This window comes from Hordeum vulgare, chromosome 6H (genome assembly GCF_904849725.1).
Source record: "Hordeum vulgare subsp. vulgare chromosome 6H, MorexV3_pseudomolecules_assembly, whole genome shotgun sequence".
Classification (NCBI taxonomy): domain Eukaryota; kingdom Viridiplantae; phylum Streptophyta; class Magnoliopsida; order Poales; family Poaceae; genus Hordeum; species Hordeum vulgare.
Genome location: NC_058523.1, coordinates 442,733,261 through 442,757,586, shown reverse-complemented (window position 1 = coordinate 442,757,586; position 24,326 = coordinate 442,733,261). Strand labels below are relative to the sequence as shown.

At 46.3% G+C, this 24,326-nt stretch overlaps 1 protein-coding gene across 8 annotated transcripts; it reads left to right on the top strand.

Moving 5' to 3' along the window:
- Positions 1–1,549: 1,549 nt before the first annotated feature.
- LOC123402347 (protein REVEILLE 6-like) lies at positions 1,550–5,823 on the top strand. Of its 8 annotated transcripts, XM_045096260.1 has the most exons (10): positions 1,550–1,865; positions 2,561–2,618; positions 2,847–2,970; positions 3,074–3,196; positions 3,278–3,400; positions 3,649–3,758; positions 4,155–4,214; positions 4,745–4,778; positions 5,132–5,238; positions 5,321–5,823. In XM_045096260.1, the coding sequence occupies exons 1-9, from the start codon at positions 1,711–1,713 to the stop codon at positions 5,164–5,166; spliced, it is 822 nt and encodes a 273-aa protein (XP_044952195.1). In that variant the 5' UTR covers positions 1,550–1,710; the 3' UTR covers positions 5,167–5,238; positions 5,321–5,823. The 8 variants fall into 8 exon arrangements, with proteins under 8 accessions (XP_044952195.1, XP_044952191.1, XP_044952190.1 ...); XM_045096256.1 differs by lacking the exon at positions 4,745–4,778 and having other exon boundaries at positions 3,281–3,400; XM_045096255.1 differs by lacking the exon at positions 4,745–4,778.
- Positions 5,824–24,326: the final 18,503 nt, after the last annotated feature.

Here is a 24,326-nt window from a genome sequence, read left to right as displayed (position 1 = left end):
TTGTCCGTTCTCATCTCGTGACTTGGTACAAACTTTGAAGGTGCATCCAAACTCCGTGATATGATATGCTCTATCGGGAGCATAGCATAGGCCATCTTCTTTTGTCGGGACATGGTGGATGGCGAGGGAAGAGGGAGGTGGAGACAGAGAGGAATGTGCTTGGGTTGACAACGCGGAGAGGGCGGAAGAGGTTGTGGCTAGGGTTCGGGACGTCACCCGACTTAAATAGTCGGATTTTGGCCTTAGGCGGCAAGCCAGAGTGGCGCCACGCGACATTCACACCCCCACCGGAGGAGATGCCCGCCAGACTTTTGGGTTTCTGGACGATTTCGTGTGGTATCCGACAGCCAGTCCGACGTAATGGACGCGTCGGGCCTTCCCATATACGGCTCATATTTGAGCTGGATATGAGAGGTGGACGCGTCGGACCTTCCTATATCCGTTCCATATTTAAGCTGAATATGAGAGGTATCGGTTAGCCCGGTCGTTTGAGGCCCGCTTTGAGACAATCGTGTGGGTTGGTCTTTTCCGACCGGTTAGCGACTGGACCATCCGTATGGGCGTTTGAGACGGGTTCAGATTTTTTTTCATTTTCGATTTTAAAAGATATACTATGTAAAACACAATCTACTAATGTTAAATCTTTTATCCTCATATTGAAACAAAGAGTGAGAGGGATCTAGAATTCCAATCCTCGCTATTTGGAACCCATGCTCTAAACGAGGCTATCCAACGGGAAATTGAAATAAAATAAAGTTAAGCTGACATTTCTTCTGGTAGTGGCAGCAAGTAAACATTCTCCTACTGCCTCATGAGTTCTCATCGTTATCATGCTCATACTTCGTCGACGCAATGCACTACATCACGCCTTTTTTTTCTTTTTATCATTGGTTACGGCAAGATCAAAAGGAGGGAAAGTTTGCCTTGATTACATTATATTACTGCAGTAAGGATAAGATGGACTACCAAGTGGGGACTGAGGCTGGCCTGGGATTGATCCGTACCATTCATCTCACTCAGCAGCCAATGAACACAAGGCAAATAACACACTGATCCCGCACAATCCTCTCCGTACGATGAAAAGCAAGCGCGTGCTATATCGCCACATCGGCACGATGGTGAAACCCCCGGTATCCCTATCCGCGGACACGCGCACGCACGGTGCACCGAATCCTCAGCATCATCAGACGTATGATCAGAGAGAAAAGCATCCATGGTAGCATAGCCGTCGCGAACGCACCAACCAAACTTTTCACTGGCTCGCCTTTGACGCTCGCTCACTCAACTTCACGAACGAGCTCGGCGTGATGCCGGCGACCAGTAGCAGCAGCGGCTAGCAGGGTGGATCGCGACCCCGCGTGAGGGCGACGGGAGGGGCGCAAGCGCAAGTGGGCTGCCGCCCGCGCAGCGCAGCCACAAGCGCGGTGGCCCACGCGGCGGGGCCCGCGCACGCACACTCTCCCTGCCCCGCAACCCAAAACGCACGGCCAAAACCCCGCACGCCCCCCCAGCGGCGCCACCACCCACACACTCCCACCCAACCCGGCCCGGCGCCACACCGCGACGCGGCCACCACGCACGCAGGCGCAGCCGGGCGGACGGACGGACGCGGCCGCGCTACGGACAAAAGCCTCCCTCTCCTCTCCCCCCGGTCCAGCGAGCGAGAGACCGGCACCCAACGGGACCAGGCACGTCCGTGCGTTCCTCCTCATGGTCTCCACGAACCCGCCGCCGCCGCCGGCGCTGTCCGACGCGGCGGCGGGCGACGACGCCAGCAAGAAGGTGCGGAAGCCCTACACCATCACCAAGTCGCGCGAGAGCTGGACGGAGCAGGAGCACGACAAGTTCCTCGAGGCGCTGCAGCTGTAAGCAAGCGCTGAATTCTACAGTACACCACAGCTTTCTTGATTTCTTCCCTTCCCCCCTGTGATGTTTCTCCAGGCAATTCCATTCGCTCTTGGCTGAAAACTTCGCATGCCTTCCATGTTCCTGCGGTCTTTGGGCCAACGATTGGATATATTTTTTCTAGCCTTTTTTACGCGTTAGTTAGCTCGCGCTGCCTAAATTTTTGTGTCTGGTTTTTGCTGAGCTTGCTTGTTCGTTCAGTTGTGTAAAGTTTGATGACAGACTAACTTACCAATGTTCCGCTTGCAGCTGTGTTGCGTTTTTAAACCCATTTTTTTCTTCAGTTAAGAGCATAATTTTTGAAGCCATAAATATTTACTAGAATTTTGTAAGCATTCCTACAACTCAATTACCCAGAGTCTCATACGTTCACAGCACCATCATTTATACTAGGTCTTTTTCAGGATTTTTAGAAAAGGAGGCTAAGCCCCGGCCTCTGCATCGAGTGATGCATCAGCCATCTTTATTAAGGTCTTTTTCATGATGTATAGGTGAACAAGTACAATAGCGTTCAGGTGTACCGATAATGTGTTTTTTGCGCGATAGTTTGACAGTTACATTAGTTGAATTCACATATATGTGTTGAAGATTTGTTAGTCAATTATAAGATTTCATCTTAATGTGACATTAATGTGGAAAACCTGGATTCTTTCAGCTTTGATCGTGACTGGAAAAAGATAGAAGCTTTTGTTGGTTCGAAGACTGTCATCCAGGTATTTGGATTATAAACTGAAAAATCAAGTGAAATTATGCATCAATTTGCACCACAATTCCAACGTAGTGAAGCACCTTACTAATGGAGATGTCGGCTGCTTTGTAAGAAACCCAAGTCTCCTCGTTTTTCTGTGCAAACATTGCACAAGCACTTGGGATCGGTTTTTTCTGGCAATGGCTTCTCTGGTAAATCCATTTTCATTTTACATATTAACTTGTTTTTGCAGATAAGGAGCCATGCACAGAAGTACTTTCTGAAGGTTCAGAAAAATGGAACCAGCGAACATGTCCCACCTCCGCGACCAAAGCGTAAAGCTGCTCACCCATACCCTCAGAAGGCCTCCAAAAATGGTGAGTCATCGAACTTAGTTTTACGAGCAACAGTTTTTACATGTCATTTTATCGGTGCCTCTTTATACCGACAGTTGTTTCACTATCTTCTCTTGTCTTGCAGAGCCAGGATATGCCTTGAAGACAGATCCATCTGCCATGCTTAGAAACTCAGGAATGAATGTTGCTGTTTCTTCATGGACCCACAATTCTATCCCACCAGTTGTCGCCTCATCTTTCATGAAAGGTTTGTACTCCAAGGTGCCTCTCCTCTATAAATAGTCCAAGTGTAATCTTCGTCAGTTAATCCTTACCTCCTTTTGCTCAGAAGATTTAGGTGCTGGGTCTATGGGTCCAAACATTTTTTGCTCAAGCAGTAGTGAAGGCCCTCCAAGGGCATGGCAATCTGGTGAAACCAATGACCAGATAAATCAAGTTCCATCACTCCGCAGTCAGTACCTCTAGTCTTTAAATACTTCTGATAGTCTATTTATTCCGACACTTGCAGTTCTGGTCTAATATTTAGAACACCCGGTTCCTTCTTTAGAATGAATAAATAGGATAAAGAAATTCTTACAGCTCATTCATCCATAGATTTTACTGTACTGTTATCGTGGCTTTTGTCACAGGACTGCTTTGTTTTTTATTCGACCTGCCATTTTAAACTCCTTTAACCATCTCTTTCAAATTTTGGTACAGTTATGCCAGATTTTGCACAAGTATACAGCTTCTTAGGCAGCGTTTTCGATCCAAACACAAAGGGCCATTTGCAGAAACTGAAGGAGATGAATCCAATTGATGTTGAAACGGTATGTGAATCGTTGATATACTAGGTTTTCTTGTATTCACAAAAAAATTGACCATAAGCATAGCTTAACTAAGGCTATGAATGAAGAATATAAATCACAAGAATAAATACTCTTCTGCTCTAAAATTTCTTATGTACCTATGGGCTTATGCAGAATGCTCCTGGTTTAAGCATAGCAACAAACTCTATATGTGATTTCGCAAAAAAAAAAACTCTATATGCATGTTTACTTTTTAAGCATTGCAACAAACTGTATATGCATATTTTGTCATCATTTTTAACCATTTGTGTTATGTCGAAACAAATAAATGGCATGTTAAATTCATGATTTCTCGACTAGTAATGGTTTGAAATGTCTACTTTTCATTAACTGACATTTGTGCCTTTTGATCTCTAGGCACTGTTGTTGATGAGAAATCTCTCCATCAACTTGACTAGTCCTGATTTTGAAGATCAAGTAAGTAGCTATCCAACATTTCGTTAGGCTGTAGATCATATTTGCACTAAATGGTTCACAACCTTTTCATGATGCCAGCAGTTGTTATAAGTCAAGCTGTTGTAGTCTTTGTTCAGAACTTCTGTGCATATTGCCATGCTTGTTTCTCTTATTGATAGACCTTTCTTTACTACTCCCTCCGTCCCATGATATAAGAGCGTTTTTGACACTACACTAGTATAAAAACGCTCTTATATTATGGGACGGAGGGAGTACATCTGAAAGGTAATGCTGCAGAGTTATCTCACGCATTATGCATGTACTGTTGTATGTTAACAGTTATTATGTTCTATGGTGGTGTCAAGGTAACCAGTTCAATACATCCCGTAAATGCATATTTGATGAGCAGGTAGTCAGTTCAGATGTTTAACTCCTTATTTGGTCAGTAGCAGAAGTTATTTCTTTCATATAAAGAAACTGCGCAGGATTTCAACAGCATGCTCGTGTCTTCTTGAACTTGGGTGTCTCTTCACACACTGTGCTTCTAGCAGGGTTTGCCCAATTGCCATGGTTTCTGCCTTTCTGGTACTGTCAGTACAACTTGTTGCCACTGTGCAGAATGACTGGAATATTTGTGCAGCTATCATGTGTGTAAAGTCATCATGTTTTGCAAACTTTCAAAATTATCAGAAATTTGGTATGTGCTGATACCCATTTCTTCTCCAAAATCGAAAAGGAGCAAATTTAACTTGTATTGTAAATAGTCAACCTTCAAGGGAAAATGTGTGTCTTAAGGATGTTGATCCTGGGAAGTTAACAAATGATTTAAACTGATACTCAACTCCAGCATTTGTATTAGTTCCATTACCTATTCAGAAATTAAATTGTTTTAACCTGAAAAGAGAACTAACATGTATCCTATGCACAACATAATACAGAGGAAGTTGCTGTCTTCGTACAATTCTACCTCTGATGGGCTTGAACTAGGGAGCTCTAGAAGCTCACTTCTTACGGATAGTGCATTGAGCCTTTTTTGATAGTTCATGTAAGTCTCACATCATCTTGTTTCATTTTCATCTATCCTTTGTAGTTTGCACGATTCAGCAGGAATTATGCGACTATTTCAGGATTAAAGGAAGAAGGTGCTGCCTATAGTTTCAGTTCGATCTCTGAATAGGGGTTTTCCCTGGAGCACCCATGAAGGCGCTTGCACCATTGTATTTCTAGCTAGCTTCGAACCGTAGAATGTGTAAGGGTGCAACCATGTACAGTAGGCTTCCATAAGGTGAGATCTGTCTATAGCCTGATGTGTATATATCTTCGCCCCGAAGCGTGTATCTTTCCTCCCCCGATACCTTGGCGCGGATGTTGCTTCAGTCAAGGCCTGAAAGTGCCGTTCTTAGTGATGGTAAATGGAAAGGAAATTTTGAGTAATGCTGATTACTCCCTTTTCCCTCCATTGAGTTCAGTCGGTGATGTCGCTTTTGTTTCCGTGTCTGGCAAGATACTGTCCCGTGTGACCATGACATAGCATAATACTCCATCTGTTGTCTGTTGAGAATTGCTTTCAGTTGAGGTTATCACAAGCAATTCAGTTGGGTGTTATGATAAACGCGGCTTATTTTCTGCATGGATACGTGTTTCTGTTATGCATTGCGTATAAGCCTTTACTAAAAAATATATTCTGAACCAGTAGGTGACTTGTGCACTTGCCAGTTAAGTTCTGTAATGAGAAAGAACCCAGTGAACCAGCGAATTTGTGTTGTGTACAGACTTGTAAATGACCAATGGAGGCCGAACTTCATGAAGCTTGGTTTCACAATATGATTTTCTACAAGGCGAAAAATTCAAATTCTTTATGAACATTCATACGCATGTATACTATGTAAGTGCAAAATTTCATAACATTATACTCTTTTTTTTTTGCAGGGACTAACATTATACTTTCACATGTGCCTTACAAAAAAAAAGACGAATATGCATTTTCCAAAATGGGCCGACCTTTTTTTTGTTGGACCAGATTTTGTGTGTGTACAGAATACAAATCAAAATATTTTCAAACAATTTTTTATACGTTCGTATGGAAACCATATAAGTTTTCATGGACTTTAAAAAATTAAACTTTTAAATATGATTATTTTTTTCGTAAAACGGGCTTCATGGAGCCGGCCTCCAAAAAATCACACTCTGTACATACTGACATATACTCATGCTGCTATGCTCCATATATACCGACACAATTTATTTTCTGGTAATGTTACACACCCAGAGTAAGTTTAAATAAAAACTAGAAGGATTGCGCGCTTTGCTGCACCATTGAATTTGTTAGGATTCTTAAAAAAAATTACCAATTCTATTTTAAAATATATGGTGTGTTATTTTTTCAAAAGTCAAACCTTTTTAAGTTTGATCGAATTTATAAAGAAATATATCAAAATTCATAATATCAAACCAGTGTTATTAGATTCATCATGAAATGAATTTTTTTTTTGTTTAATATTCCGGATGTTGATATTTTTGGCACTAAACTTGGTAAAAAATTAAAAAATGACTTTCCAAAAAACTAATAACCTCTATATGTTGAAATTGATGGGGTATTTAGTTTGGCCGGTGTGGGAGACGACGAAGTGTGTTTTACGTTTATTTATAATGCAGTCATTTGGTGGGTCTTTCTTAGTGTGATTTTGTGTTATCGGCTAATCAACCCATGTTTGTGTGAAAATATTTTTCAGAGGCAATTTTCTATGTCTGGAGGTAGCTACACATCCTTTGGTATAAGTGCATTTTTTGATATACGAGGTGTCGGGTTTCAATGGAATTGGCACAAGTGCATTTTTGTTGTATTTAAATGACCTTTTCTCATTTTTATTTTTATTTTTTGTTACCTTTTTGACACAAGTGTCTTTTCATTGTGTAGAAACAGCGTTTCTCACTTCTCTCGGTCTTTTTTCCTTGCCTTTTGGCATAATTGCATGTTTGCTTGCCCGGCTGGTCCAGAACCACGATATTTTCGCTATAGAGTTATTTTTCATATTCCAAAATAATTTATTAAATTAATTAGAGATAAAAATAGGGGCCATGTGTAGCTACCGCCATGGTAGCAAATTATTTCTGAAATATTTTTTCATTTTTGGTTGCATATACTATATTCGTGCTATAGTATCACATGGTGACACTTTTGTATGGGTGATAGGAGTCTGCGAGGGGTTGATATGTTTTTATAGGCCGGTTGTTGTTGATGTTGTTGATTGATTTGGGAAATTGTTGTCATGATCAAAATCGTAAACCAAATCCAAAATTGAATACCTCACTCGAATGAAAAGCTTTAAAATTACGGAGCATAGAGAATTAAAATAATTAAATAGGAGAGATCTTTGAGAAATTGTTGACCCGGCCAAAATTGGTGACCAAACCCTAAATTTAAGCCTCAATTAAGTGTGAAGATTTGAAAATTAGGAAGCATAGTGCATTGTATAAAAACTTAAATGGAAGGTTTGAGAAATTATTGATCCGGTCAAAATTGGATGACCAAATTCCAATTGAAGACCTTAGTTAACTGTGAGGCCTCCAGTCCTAAGGAGATTAGTCAGATAGACGGAATGATCGGTCACTGAAAGATGAATCGATGAAGTACTTCTGTAGTTCTGTTTGATGAGAAGGAAAAAGGAGGCATAAATTTTTAGGAACACACAACACATGTAAACGCTCATATACATACATAAATGTTTATATACATGGACGAACATTTCACCATTACGGACACACAAATATTCTACATTTATGGACACCTTCCAGAGACCTAGCCAACAAATTTTGAGATTGACCAAGTCAGTGCAAGAATCTCATAGTTGAAGGGAACATCATCTCCCACTAAACAAACACCATCAGGAACTAAAATAAATTCTAGAAAATATAAACACCGCTGTCGAGTCTAGGATTTGAAGCGGGGTGGCTGATTCTACCGTTCCACCACAACAAAACTAACCATCCGAGTTACGCTCAATTCGTCAAAAAATGGAAGCATACTTGACAAAGGACTTATGCTATGCTGACAGGAATCACCCAGATCCGGGGTTGTCCATCTCAGTGTTGCCCTACGCTTTTGGTGGCCGCCCTACATATACCGTGTGCGGGATGATACTCGGGTTTGGAAGAAATCCATGGTCGGCTAGGTGTTATTGGCCAAGACATCAACAACTCTTTGTGTCATTTTCCATCTTCATGATGTTCTTTTGATCGCCGCTCTATCCCTATCGTTGTGGGTGGCTAATTTTCAGTGTGCTCTCCGAGAAATCCGTGCTTGGGTCTTGTATTTGAGCCACCATGACATCGATTTCATGTGTCACAAACGTCTCTAGACGCGGGTCTTGAGTACACATATACTCGTATTGCCTCTCTTGAATGATGACAACCGCTTACCAAAATATAACTCTTCAATACATAAAAGTGCGCTAAGTTAATCATGTGCAAAAGTATATAATGAAATATCGCATGCTCATGTCAAACATATGAATGTGTTTCTTCTACATAGGCAGTACACATCTAATATTATACAGAGACACCCACTACATCTTATAAGCAAATAGCTCGTCCGTAGATCGAGATCCCTGTGCACCATATGGATATTGAGTGTGAACAAAGCTAATTTCTTTTAGCAAAATGACATACTATTGCGTTTATAGGATTTCGATGAACACTCTAATAAATCTCAACCCTTAGTGACAACAATTCTATAAAAGCCTTTTTCATTTTCTATCACCGAGGTAGATTACTTGCTAGACTAAACCCCTCCCACTACTAATTACAGATCTAAGCTGACCAAGAGTAAACAAGTAACCCGGGAGAAATGTACATAGATAAAACAAGATGACATGCATAAATTTGAACGTAAAGACATAATTCATCACATGGTCAACATCACTACTAGACTACATAAGATTAACCATAATCCTCTAGGGAAGCTCACAGGGCTATTGTATTGATCATCTAAACACATCAAGATGGACAACTTACAACTTTGACAACTGCCAAGAACCCGTAGTCCAGGGCCGGATAACTAACAACTCATCTTGAAGCACGAGGGTCGAGGTTGGAAATGATGAAGATGGATTCCCCCTCCGGCAATGTTCTAGATGAGGGCTGAAAAGCAAGATACTCGGAAACACGATGTGATGGCGGTGAAACATGCTCGATAATTAGGGTAGGAGTTTCAGGACATATATAGACCATCAGGCACTAAAACCACCCTCGGGATGCCCATATGTTGTCAGCATCCCCTTAGATGCTCATTGTAAGGTGGACGCCTAGGCCCTATGGGGCCCACCAGGGGTTGGGCCTTGGCCCCTCGGTCCTCTTCTAGCACGAAACTTCCAAACCTATTTTCTTTAATTTTTCGTTGGACTTGTTTTGTGGTGTTTTCATGAAATACCAAAAATAACAAATACATGAACTCGCGCTAGGCACCGGATTAATATGTTAGTCTAATAAAGATTAATAAAAAGTATGTCCAGAGTGTATGTAACTGATAAAGCGTATGTCCAAAATGTGTGTAATTGATAGACGCAAGATGCTTGTGTCAATGCTTCCCCAAAGATCTGAAACCTATAAGAATGCCTTTATTAGTGAGTGCTAGTATTGGATCTTCGGTTACATACTATTGCATTAGTAATCCACTTTTTGGCATTGATTGACCACTAGTGCATTATCATAGAATTTATGTATGCAAAAATTGTAAACAGGTTGTACATAATAAGAGAGCATAAGACATAGGATACTTCTATTTTTTGAATGAAAGGGGGTTTCCCTCAGTTCCATATTTATTGGTGAAACCAAAACCGAACCATGACATTCGTAATATACATGCCGCAACCTATGTATCGGACCATGTTTTAAAGGTTCAAATAGCAGCCACACGGCTAAATTTATTACAACGATCTAGTGAATGCAAAGACACACACACATAGCTCAACAATGGATCTATCTACAAGAAAGCCCTTAGAGTTATACTTCCCTATCTCAGATCTTTTATTCGATGTAGAACCTCATCGACACATGTAATAAGCACTAATTCTACAACCTCCATACTAGCATTTTAGTAATCGCTGCTATTATAATTTTCTAGAGTAAATAGCAAAAAAAAACTCACATTACAGTCTAGGGCTATGAAAAACTATCTATTTTCTTATTATTTTTTTAAAAACTACCATAAAATGGTGGATTGTTCCAAAAAAAATAAATCAAGTGATTGTGTTGAATATGTATTTGTGTTGCACGTGTATTACAGTTGTGGCCCACCTCCTAGTCTTGTATAGTTGAGGTAGAGGCCTTCCCTTGTATTATACACTACTGGAATCTGCTGGTTTGCCGACAGCCAGAGCTGACGGCAAATGACAGTTTAACTGATGGCAAAGGCTTTGCCGTCAGTGTGCTGTCGGCAAAGGTACCGGCCAAGATTTTATCGGCAATCACCTTCTTTGCCGACAGCCGGAGCTCGACCGACGGCAAAGACTTTGCCATCAGCTTTGTGGCACGGGCTGACGGCAAAGAGCAGTGGCGGCAATGACGCAGGCCGAGCTCCATTAGAAGGTTAACGGCAGGCTTTGCCCACAGCCGTAGCAAAGCTGACGGCAAAGCCGAAACCCCTAGGTCCCCTAGGTCCCCTCTTTGCCCACAGCCGTAGCAGAGCTGACGGCAAAGCCGAAACCCCTGGGTCCCCTTAGCCGCCTCTTTGCCGACAGCTGGAGCCCAGCTGACGGCAAAGCCGAAAATTTGGTATTCCCAGAGTTGCCAGGATACACAGGCTGCCGCCACGTGTCTTCTTTGCCGTCAGTCCACCGACGGCAAAGCCTTTGCCGTCAGTGAGCTGTAGGCAAAGACCCTCTCTGCTTTTTTTCATATTTGTTTTCTGTTAATTCCCTGCATTTGCAAAACATAGATACAAACAGCAACATATATATATTGAATCTGCCCCTAAACAGCACCACAAGTGCATCACAAAGTGCAAACAACACAACACAAGTGCAAACAGCACGAATATATGTAATTAAAGTGCAAACAAGATCACAAAGTATTACAAAGCATCACAAGTGCATCCACAAATACAATTGCATTACAAAGTTCATCTAAGACTACACAAGTGCATTACAAAGTCCCTCGAGCATCCATCCATATGTCATGCTGCTTTATCAAAATCTGCATAATGAGAAAGAAGTTAGAAGAAGAATACAATAAGAAAGAAGTTATCTAAATTAAGCTAAGCAATTAGAAGAAGAAGTGGAAGAAGAAGAAGAAGAAGAACACGAACAAGAAGAAGAAGTGGAAGAAGAAGAAGAAGATAGAGAAAAAGAAAGAAGAGAAGTTATCTTTTTCTCCTCTTTCTTCTTCTCTTATTTCTTCATCTCTTGTTTGTTCTTCTCTTCTGGTTTCTTTTAAAACTTTCTAAACTAATTATGTCATTTTTGAGATCTAATATCAACTAGAATTTACTAAGCTAACTAAACCATGGCTAATATCAACTAGAATTTACTAAGCTAACTAAAGCCTGGCATAATCTAAGTTGATCTAAACAATAAGAAGAATAAGAAGGAGAGGAATAACATACCGAATGCCAAGAAACGAAGGAGAAGCTGCATCTCCGTTGGTCGCTGGGTTGCTAGGGCTCTTACCAGGAGAAGTAAAGGGATCGTGGGATTCAACTCTGGAATGATGCTGCAACAAGGCAAGAGTAAAAATATGTGGTTAGCACGGCGACAGACAATGCTATAAGACCGTGCAAGGTTGGTCATTGAAAGGGAACTCACCGTTCCCACCGGAGAAGGCATCGGCGGAAGGGGCGGAAAACCTTGCTTCTCACACATAGCCTGCAAATTAGTTTTCGAGGAGTCAAAGAAATAGCCTTGTTGCGTCTCACACATAGCCTTGCTTCTCACACAACTGACTTACCGCAACGAAGTCGTGCATGGCTTCGCATGGGCATTATTGCGTGCCCTCTCCTCGTCAAGCAACCTTTGCGTATTCCGGTCCCTCTCCTCCAACAAGAGCCTGGTGGCCTCCCTCTACTTCATAAGTGCGGCCTGCAACCACTCCTCAAAAGGAATTTTCATCATCCATCCAGGGACAAAAGAACGAAAGAAATAATGAAGAAAACTAACCTCGATGGCAAGATCAACTGGCCTCGCGCGTTGCCGTGTTGCAGGAGCGGAGCTCGTTTGCCTCGACTTGATCTGAGATAGAGTCTCAGTGATAGGGACGAAGCCATCACACATGGCCAGCGTGCCATGACTCTTACCGCCACCAGAGATCATTAACGCCTCTGGATCGATAGGATTCTGGCTCGGGTCAAAGTCAGGCCCGCGCAGCTGTTTGACCACCTCAGAATAAGACGTCATCTTGTTGTAGGCGGACATGCTTGTGTACGCCGACGGCCCGTCCCCCTCAGAATATGCCTTCGCCGTCTTGTACGAGCCCTTATGGGCCATGCTAAACGCGGCGTATCCCTCAGGCTCGGGCTGGTTATTGTGTTTGGCCTACACGAAAAGACAAAGAATTAGTACAACAAAAATCATGAACGAACGAATTATTGATGAAACAAAACAAGGCACACATATCCATTTTTTGGCGTATTGCTTGATGTTGGCATTGCCTTGGTGGTGTGGCACACCAACCAATTGGGCACGACGGTCCTTGGCCATAGTGTGGGTGCTCAACCAAGCCTCTGTGCACCACCTGTCCACTATCATCTCCCAACAATCCATCTTATCGGCCAACCATCTCAGGGGCACCTATGAATGTAAGTTAATGAAGAATGAAACTAAGTATTATAACTAAATAGACCTAACTAGCCCTAAGAATTGATCTTTGGAATGTACATACCTCCATGTACTCGGTCTTATCAAGGAAAATCTTTCAACATTCAGTCTTTGTCTTCGGCTCCCCTTGCTTGGCGTACCAATCTCGAACAGCCTGAACACGCAACTCGTGCCTCGTGTTATTCAATAAACTCTTGCACTCTTTCACGAGGTTCTTCTTGGCCGCCTCCTCCATCCCCTCCTCGACCCTAAAGTAACTCTGCAATTATGCCAAATAGATGCACAGATGAATAGTGAAATGATTTGGAAGGAAATAACAATATATAACATCGTATACTTTTTATTGGGTAAAATAATAGTTACCCAAAAATCAGCCAACACCTTGTTGGCCGCGCTCACGCAAACAACACCATTGACATGTGTGTTTTCCGGGAGCAGAGCGGCTTGGTAGTGCTCCCACTTGAGTCCTGGCTCGGGAACCATACCCTCACCGAGCAACTGCACTATCCCGGGGAAGTGCTCCCTAAGTAAAGCACCAAGGAGGCAGTTTGGATTCCGGGTATTCTGTGGGTAATCCCACCCCCTACATAATGATAAGGCAAAGACATTAGCTACTTGGTGAAATATAATGATATAAGGTACACAATATATATCAACTTACTTCTCGCCATCTGGCTTAATTAACGGCCTATGCTGCAAGTCCAATCGGTCTGGAACTCGTGTCATACCACGTTGGTAGACCGACTTGCTGGCAGCCCCCTCAGCCTCTGCCTCAGCCCCCTCCGCCCCAGCCTCCGCCTCAGCACCCTCCGCCTCAGCCTCCGCCTCAGCACCCTCCGCCTCAGCCCCCTCCGCCTCAGCCTCCGCCTCAACACCCTCCGCCTCAGCCTCCGCCTCAGCCCCCTGCATCGGTGTCTGCTCCTGGACGGTAGGATCCCGCACCGGTGATACCCTCGTCTGCAAGGGTGAAGTGGCTGAGACAGAAGTAGCCGAGGGTGGTGGCGACTGGCTCCTATCATGCAGCCTCCCTCTCCCACGACCACGCCCTCTGCCTCTCTTCTTTCCTACGCCTCTCCCACGGGGCTCCTCGACAAAGCTCTGCAACAAAGTTCTCCGTAGCTGCCTAGGTGCTATCCTCAACTTATCCCCGCCTGCCATGTTCACCACCTGTAACGATAAATAGTTAAATAATTAGTACAAATTCAAGGACAATAATTAAATGAACAATAATAAATACATGAATAATTCAACTAATAATTGAATAATTAAACAACAATGTTTGGATGCATACAAAGTACTAATAGTCTGGATCATATGTCTCTTCTCCATGGTCAATTGAAGCAAAATCATCATCAGTATCACACGTGTTGTCATGACTGATATCGTCATCGAGTTCAGGGACATCATGTGGAAGGCCTTTTTGTAACCGATCAAGCATTGATAGCTCATCGGCATTGGTAACTTCTTCTACTTCCACTTCTTCCTCATCATCACGTGAGTCTTGTTCCTCCGTGTTCAGGGTGGACGTAGAGCAGTTTCGGGTACGACGTCTGACACCAAGTGATTCTTGGAAGAATTCTCCATCATATGTTATAGGGTCAATTTGAGGTTCATAATCGTCTTCATTTGGGGGAGGTGGTCTAAGATGTGGCGGCACATCGAACACGACATACAAACCTTCTAGGTTCTTAACACTTTGACGACATCATGGCAGATAGAAAACTTGGGTGGCCTGTTGAGCCACAATATAGACATCGGCACCGCTTAACTGCCTGTCTTGTCGAATTTCGACAATCCCAAGATGTTCATGAGTCCGTATTGTCTTAGTAGGATCGAACCAATGACATTTGAACACAACAACGTTCGGAGGATTTTCACCATAATAATGAAGTTCGTAGACTTCTTCAAGTCTTCCATAATACTCAACACCTCCCTCGCCTATAGCAGAGACACCGGAATTGTTTGTTTTTCGACCGGGCATTGAAAGCTCTTTGCTAGCAGTACGAAAGCGATACCCGTTGATGTCGTACTTATGAAATGTACGGACCTTAAAGTCAAAACCATTAGCTATTTGTCTTAATTCATCGTCGACTTGCTCATCTGAATTAGCCTAGAAGTTAAGAAAAGATAGAGTTTGGTGTGTTACTCATGATTAATAGCAACAAAGGAATTCCCTTATTATATAAGCAAGGTACCATTTTTTTGAACCAAGAGATGAAACCGGGATAGCCGCCTCCTGTCTTTTCAAGAAGTTCATACTCGAGAATGGATTCTTTTTCGATTGCAACACCATTCGAGAATTGTTCGACGTATCGACTGTATCAATTAATAATAGTTGTTAGACACAAAACTTGCTAAAAGTTGCGAAACAATGTACAGAGCACTTACTCGATGTATGGCCGAACTTCTGTTAAATTGTTCAATATATACATCGTTAGTGTGCGCCACTCCTCGACGCACAACAACTTTGGTTTTCCCACACCAGAAGGTGCGAGCTTCCCTTTGAAAAGGTTGAGATTGGATTCACGTCGTTTGGGGTCGCCCAGATTGTACCGAGGCTTTGGATTATGCAAGCTGTGCATAGTGGCATCATAGTGTGTTGTTACGGAGTTCACCGCCTCCTCGGTAATGAACGCCTCGACCATCGATGCTTCAATTCTACGTTTATTTTTACATTTTGCTCGAAGTGTCTTCTGCATTCTTTCAGTTGCGTAGCACCAACGATTTTGCACAGGGCCACCCAATCTTGCCTTGGTTGGGAGATGCAAAATCATGTGTTGCATCGGATTAAAGAAGCCCGGTGGAAAAATCTTCTCTAACTTGCAGAGCAACTCAGGCGCCAACTCTTCCATGTCATCTATCAAGGCACGCGACAACTCTTTAGCACAAAGAACACGAAAGAAATAGCTCAACTCGGCCAATACTAGCCATTCAGCCTCAGGGATATAGCCACACAACATCACCAGCATTATCCGCTCAAGCCATATGTGCCAATCATGACTCTTGAGCCCAAAAATTTTCATTTTTTCAATGCTCGCTCCCCTCGCTAGATTCGCAGCATACCCATCGGGGAACAACAACTTTTTTTGCACCCACAAGAGGATTTCCCTTATTGCCCCCTTTTCAAGATTGTACCAGGCAGGTGGTTTGGACCAATTTTTTCTTCCTTTCGGTTCTCGCATGTTTAGTGATGGCCTATCACACAGAGTCTCCTGGTCAACTCTAGCCTTTGTATTATCTTTGCCCTTATCAGTGCCGAAAAATGTGCCAAGAAGGGCCTCGGCGATATTCTTTTCAGTGTGCATCATGTCAATGTTGTGTGGAAGTAAGAGGTCTTCGAAGTAGGGGAGATCCCAGATGCATGGCTTGTGGGTCCAGGCGTGTTCCTCATTATAACCCAAGAAATACCCTGGACGGTTTGGATCAGGCTCCATAGATTTTAACTGTTCATTAATTTGTGCCCCCGTCAACGCAGGTGGTGCTGAGTGTTTGACAACTTTACCTTTCATGAAATTCTTCTTGTCTTTTCTGAATGGATGGTACATAGGCAAGACTTGTCTATGCAAGTCAAAGCAGGAATACTTCCCACCCGCCGGCAACCAATGAAACTTAAGAGCTGCCTTGCATTGTGGGCATGGGAACCTTCCATGCACACACCAGGCAACGAAAAGCGCAAATGCTGGCAGATCATGCAACGAGTATTGGTACCAAACATACATTTGAAAGTTCTCTTTCTTAGCTGCGTCGTATGTGTTGACCCCATTCACCCAAGCTTCTTTCAAGTCATCCATCAGCGGTTGCATATACACACTCATATTCTTCCCCGGGTATTTTGGCCCTGGAACTATCAACGTCAGAAATATGTGCTTTCTTTGCATAATGGATGATGGTGGAAGATTGAGGGGAATGACAAATACAGGCCAGCAAATATATTGGGTAGCCGTCATACCAAAAGGATTGAACCCATCGAGGCTGATGGCGATTCGACAATTCCTTGGTTCTTTAGCTTTTTCCTTATGTATACTATCGAATGCCTTCCATGCGTCACCATCTGAAGGGTGTACCAACATCGGAACTCCGTGTTCATCTAATTCTTTCCTAATTCCATGTTTGTGCCATGTCATCTGTTTTGCTGTTTCTTCGAGCATGTAAAGTCGTTGAAGTCTTGGTAGGATCGGCAGATACCGTAGGACACTCACGGGGATTTTTCTCTGCTTCTTCTCACCTTCACCGTTTTCTACCTCAACATATCTGGAGGACTTGCAAAATGGACAATATGTTTCGTCCGCATACTCTTTCCTAAATAAGGCACATCCCTTCTCACAAGCATGTATCTGCTCATACGGCATCTTGAGTGCACTAAGGATTTTGTCTGACTCATATAGGTTTGAAGGCATAATATGACCTTCTGGTAGAAAGCGCCCAAATAGGGTCATCACTGAGTCAAACAGATCTCTTCCAATGTTGAACTGGGCTTTCAGAGCCATTACTTGTGCGATGGCATCTAGCTGAGAAATCTTAGTGTGCTCGTGAAGAGGACGTTTTCAAGACTCCAACATGGCATAGAAGGCTTTCGCGGATTTCTCCATCTCTTCGTCCTTGTTCCGAGCATCATCAAAGTCATTCACCATGTCTTCAATCCCTGTACCATAATCATCGGTGCGCCGACGCAACACCTCGTCTCTGTTATGTTGGGCCGACTCACCATGAAATGTCCACAAGGTATAGCCGGGAGTAAAACCACGAATCTGCAGGTGTTTACCCATTACATCCTTTGTCTGTCGCGAATAATTCTTGCACTTAGTGCAGGGCACCATGTTTTTGGCTGGCCTTTAGAAAACGCCGTTTCCACGAATTCATAGGTTTTGCTCAACCATTCATCGGTCATATCTCTCTGACTATGGTGACCGGTGTACATCCATTCACGATCAGTCATTCTGGCAAGCTAGCTACATAGTATCCACATATAAAACAATATAAATTATCAATTCATCAAGTATGTTAAATTAATTATGGCCATTTTTTAATCATGGTTAATACATTGGGATGCACGGCATGCACACCTACCAGCTACTAGGTAAAGATGAGTCCTAATCCCACCCGAGTATGTGTAGATTGGGTCATTTCCCCATGCTCTGCTCCCGAACCAACGCAAAATTTCGGCAGCACCTCCCCGCTGTTCTCCTGATACACGTCTCGGCAACTAACCGAGAGGATGTGTACCCGGAGAACAACAAGGAGGAGCTGTCGAAACTCTGCATGGGATCCGGAGCAAAGCGTGGGAAACGACCCAATCTACACATACCCGGGCTGTCCGTGGATAACGTTGGACAATTCAAAAGAATCACCGTTATAAATATGCAAATGCATGCATATTTATGACTGGAACCCTTTCGAACGGGAGACGCATATTGGTTACGCAACACCTTTGAATTTTAATACTAAAAATACCTAGCTAGATAGTGTCATCAGCACGAAGGCCGGAACAGAGCAAAATAAAGGGAGTGGAGGAGGATTTAACAAATGTGCTCACTTTCGAATGCAGGGGAGGTCGTCGAAAACCAATCCCTCGCGGAGAAGCTACTGCACATTAAAATGCACTCAATCAACACAAATACGCACTCGCGGTAATTAAGCTAACTAATACTAACATCTATTATTAATAATTTATTATTCAAGTTTTGTTACTCTTCTCTTCTTCTATTTCTTTTCTTCTTATTATTTTCTTTCTATTGCTAACAGCTAGCTAACTAATACTAACAGCTAGCTGACTAATACTAACATCTAGCTAACTAATACTTACATGTACTAACATGTATTGCTAACTAAATCTAACTAAAAATCTACCACTAAGTAATTGCTAACTAAATTTAACTAAAAATCCACTACTAACAGATCTAACTAAGGCCTCCTTTGATTTGAAGGATTTTTCATAGAAAAACGTAGGAATGCAAATTCCATAGGATCTAACTAAGGCCTCCATTTCAAACGTTTCATAGTATTTTCCTAAGAAAATTCCATAGGATCTAACTAAGGCCTCCATTGCAAATTCCATAGGAAAAACGCAGGAATGCAAATTCCACACCAACAAAACATGTATTTTCCTAAGCATGCAACTACTGCCAAATCACTAGTTCCGATAGTTTTCCTACATTTTTCCTATTCCCATGTTTTTGCGATCCTGTAAATCTAAGAGGCCCTAACATAGAAAAAATAAACTGAAAAAAACAAAAAAAGGGGGAGGAGGAGCTCACCGGCGAGTCGGGGCGGGGCTGGCACGGGTCGGCGGCGGGGCGTGGCGGGCGCGGGGCGGGGCAGCGCAGGGCGGGTCGGGAGAGCAGGGTGGGAGAGGTACGTGAGAGAGAGAAGAGGGGTTAGGTCGTGGCACGGGGGGGGGGGATAATGCACGTGGCTTTGCCCTCAGCCAGCTGTCGGCAAAGACAGACGTTAGTCTTTGCCCTCAGCCAGCTGTCGGCAAAGACAGGCGTTAGTCTTTGTCCTCAGCCAGCTGTCGGCAAAGACAGGCGTTAGTCTTTGCCCTCAGCCAGCTGTCGGCAAAGATGGCCCCTGTTAAGCACTGGTCGAACGTGCGACCGGGTTGGCCCCCTATGCCGTCAGCCTCCCTATGCCGACAGTGTTTTTGTCCTTTGCCGTCAGCTGGCTAACGGCTTAGATAAAGCGGACGGCATAGATTTTCTTCGCCGTCAGCCTCTCCTATGCCGTCAGCATTTATTTTGGCTAAGGGCAAAGTCTCTTTGCCGTCAGCCCCGTGAAATTGTTGACGGCAAAGCTTAAAGCTGTCGGCAAATTATGTTTTTCCAGTAGTGATATATACGTGCACCAGCACCCCTAATGAGATTATCGCATTACAATTCATCTCTCTAGATGGTATCAGTTCTTTCATTTCAACCCTAGGGTAGCCGCCGCCGCCGCTGTCATCGCGCCTCCCCGCGCCGCCGTCGCCGCGCCCCACCTCCTCATCTACTCACCGCCGCCGCCGCGCCCCTCCTCTCCCTTCCCTGCATCGCTGCTGCCGTATCGCTTCCGCCCTCCCTCTCTGCAGTCACGCGCCTGCCCGCCCGTTTGCCCGCCCGCCTGCCCGATCGGTGCCACGCGCGCGCTGCGCCCGCCCGCTCGCCCGCCCAATCACACGCCATGCTCGCACCGCGCCGGTTCCCTGCTGCAGCCGCGCCTCGCTACTCCTCTCCAACCCTAAACCCTAGCCGCTTCCCCACACGCCGCCGCCATGTCATCACCCCACTCCACCGGCTCCTCCACCACCCACTCCTCCAACCCGTTCGCTGGTCCTGAACCTTCCGCCGCCGCCATCCGTGACCTCAATATTGAGGCCCGGGTCCCCATCCGTCTCGACAGCTCCAACACGTCCTATTACGCGTGGAAGACCTACTTCAACCTTGTCTTCCGCGAGTACTACATCACCGAGCACATCGACGGTTTTGTGGACATCGTTTATATGCGCGGCGACTCGGAATGGTCGACCAATGAGGCCACGATCATCCGTTGGTTATACCAGACAGTCTCGAAGGACATCTTCCACACGGTTGTCGCCGAGGACGATGCTGCCTGCACCGTGTGGGCCAAGATCAACGCGCTCTTCACCGACAACAAACTCCAGCGCCTTGTTTTCTTGCAGCAAGAGTTTTTCGGTTGTCACCAGGACAACGCGACCATCGAGGACTACTGCATGAGGCTTAAGATGCTTGCCGACGAGCTTCGCGACATCGGCGCCAAGGTCTCTAACGACCTCATGCTGAGCACCCTCACCGCCGGTCTTAATGAGGATTTCGGCAACGCAACATCCAACCCCACCCTGATGCCGCAACCCACCTTCCAGCGCGTCGTCGCATACCTCAAACTTGAGGAGCGCCGGATGACGAAGCTGAAGCAGCGGGTTCCGCACACCGCTCTCTCCGCCGGAACCACCCGCGGCGGCCCTCATCCTCCGGCTGCCCCCCGAAGTCCGCGCCGCCCGCTCCTGCGAGCTACTACCCTCCGCTGCCTGCTCCGCCCGCGCCTCCCCAGCAGCCGCAAGGTGGCGGGGGCCGCCGCAACCGGCGGGGAGGGGGGGCCGCCGCCAGCAGCAGCCACCACAGCAACAGGCGTCGGGCACAGGGGGCACGCCACACTTCCACCCGCCGCTTCCTCCGTGGACCGCCGGGCAGAACCCGTGGACGGGCGTCGTCCACGCCTACCACATGCCCGTCCCGCGGCCTCCTACCCCGGGCCTCCTTGGCGCCCGTCCCGCGGGTCACCAGGTGCTCCTCGTCGCTCCCTACCAGCCCCGCGGAGCCCCGCTCGCGCCGCCACCCCTCGGCGGTTATGACGCGCCCGCCTAGGCGCCACCTTACGGAGGACTGCTGCCGCCCCCGACACCTGCACAATGGGATCCGGCCCTCCTCGCCGCTCTCTACTAGCGCCATCTCCCACCAACTATGGCGGTGGAGGTGACTGGTACATGGACTCGGGTGCTACCGCGCACATGACAGCTCATCCTGGTAACCTTTCCTCTTCCACTTCCGTTCACACACCCGCTCGTATCACCGTTGGCAACGGTTCCTCTTTACCTATTACCCACGTCGGTCACACCAGTTTTCCCTCCAGTTCCACACCTATCACCATGTCTAATGTTCTTGTCTCTCCTGATTTAGTCACTAGCCTAGTTTCCGTTAAATGTCTTACTCGTGAGAATCCCCTTAAAGTTGAGTTTGACGGTGTTGGTTTTTCTGTGAAGGACGCCCGTACCCGGATGGTGTTGCACCGATGTGATAGCCCTGACGATATTTATCCCGTGCACGCCGGCGCCTCCACTTCCACACCCGTCGCTCTCTCCGCCAGCGTCGACCTTTGGCACACTCGCTTGGGCCACCCCAACCCTACCATCTTGCGTCAGATCCTTAGGAGTTTCTCTTTCTCATGTAATAAGCTCGATAAACGTACTTGTGAGGCTTGTCGCTTAGGCAAGCACGTGCGTCTTTCCTTTAGTGTGTCTACTTCAGTTTCTACCTTTTCGTTTTAGTTGGTTCAGAGTGATGTTTGGACGTCTCCTGTTGCGAGTAACACGGGCTATCTATACTATTTGGTGATCTTAGATGATTATTCTCATTTTGTGTGGACTTTTCCTCTTCGTCGTAAATCCGATGCTCTAGCCACACTCACCGCCTTTTATGCCTACGTCACCGCCCAGTTCGGTCGCCCCATACTCGCACTCCAAACCGATAACGACAAAGAGTTTGACAACGTCGCTTTTCTCTCACTTCTCGCCTCTCATGGCACTATCTTCCGCCTAACTTGTCCTTACACCTCACAGCAGAACGGCCGCACCGAGCGCATCCTCCGCACTCTCAACGATTGCGTCCTCACGTTGCTTTTCCATACCAACGTGCCTGCTCGGTTCTGGCCTGATGCTCTTGCCACCGCCTCTCTCCTAATCAACATTCGTCCATGTCGTCCCCGATGGAACTATGCTCCTCACCACCTTCTCTTCGGTACAACACCATCCTATGATGATCTCCACATATTTGGGTGTCTCTGTTATCCTAACACCGCCGCCACCACGCCACACAAACTTGCATCTCGCTCCGTCCCATGCATCTTCCTTGGCTATCCACCCAACACCAAAGGTTACCGGTGCTATGATCCTGTCACTCATCGTGTGTATACCTCGAGGCATGTGTACTTCGTCGAAACGGTGTTTCCTTTTTTTCAGGTTCCCCCGGCCACGGCTCCTTCGGCTCTAGTCTCCGTGCCCCCTACTGGGAGCACTGCGCGGCGCCACACCCTGGCGTCAACCCCGGCTCGGCGTCTTTTGCTGGCCCCTCCCGGGCCCTCGACTCCCTCACCCGAGGCCGAGTCTGACCGAGCCCCCGGGTCCCCGGCTCCCTCGCACGAGGTTGAGCCCGCATGCTCTCCACCCGCCACCCCCGGCCGGCGTCGCCACCCCTGTGACGGGCTCCTCCTCGATCTCGCCCGTCGCCTCCTCCGCGACTGGTTCGGCTGGCGCCATCGCCGCTCTCGATGCCGTTCTACCCGACCATGCCACCGGAGCACCTACCGTCACGGCGGCACCCACCGCGGCACCTCCTGCCCTCGCCGGCCCGGTCACCCGCGCTCGTGCAGGAGTGCATCGGCCGAGCACACGCTACTCCTCCAACGAGTATGCGTGCGCTGCCTCGACATCAGCGCCTTCACCCATTCCTACCTCCGTTCGTGCCGCTCTTCGGGATCCCCATTGGCTGGCAGCGATGCAGGAGGAGTTTGATGCCCTGCAGCGCAACCGTACGTGGCACTTTGTTCCGCGACCCTCTCGTGCCAACATCATCTCTGGCAAGTGGGTGTTTCGCCACAAGACTCGCCCGGATGGTTCTCTCGAGCGCTACAAGGCTCGATGGGTGGTTTGCGGTTTTCGGCAGCGCGCGGGCGTGGACTTCACCAACACCTTCGCCCCGGTTGTTAAACCGGGCACGATCCGCGCCGTCCTTCAGCTAGCCGTCTCGCGCGCATGGCATGTGCATCAGTTGGACGTCTCCAACGCCTTCTTGCACAGTCATCTTGCCGAGCAGGTGTTCTGTGAGCAGCCCACTGGTTTCGTCGATGCCGCGCACTTTAACTTTGTGTGCTTGCTCTCCCGTTCTCTGTACGGGTTGAAGCAGGTGCCCCGGGCCTGGTACCAGCGTATCGCAGCCTTTCTACGGTCTATGGGCTTCCGGTCCACTCGCTCCGATGCTTCACTATTCGTATATCATCAGGGAGCTGCCACTGCATATTTGCTGCTGTACGTCGACGACATCATCCTCACGGCATCCGCACCCGATCTCCTTCAGCGGCTGACAGCTCGTCTTCGTGATGAGTTCGCCCTCAAGGACTTGGGGCCTCTGCACTACTTTCTCGGCATCGAGGTGATTCGCCGGACCGACGGTTTCTTTCTGCATCAGCAGAAGTACGCCCACGAGCTTCTCGAGCGTGCCGGTATGCTTAACTGCAAACCAACACCTACTCCCGTCGACACGAAAGCGAAGGTCTCTGCTTTGGAGGGGTCTCTTGCGTCCGATGGAGCGTTTTATTGCTCTATTGTCGGTGCTTTACAGTATTTGACGCTGACTCGTCCCGACCTACAGTACGCTGTCCAGCAGGTGTGCCTCCACATGCACGCCCCGCGTGACTCTCACTAGACTCTGGTAAAGCGTATTCTCCGTTATATACGCGCTACCATGTCCATGGGACTTACCCTGACGACCTCCGCCTCCACCAACCTCGTGGCCTACTCAGATGCTGATTGAGCTGGTTGCCCTGACACGCGGCGCTCTAC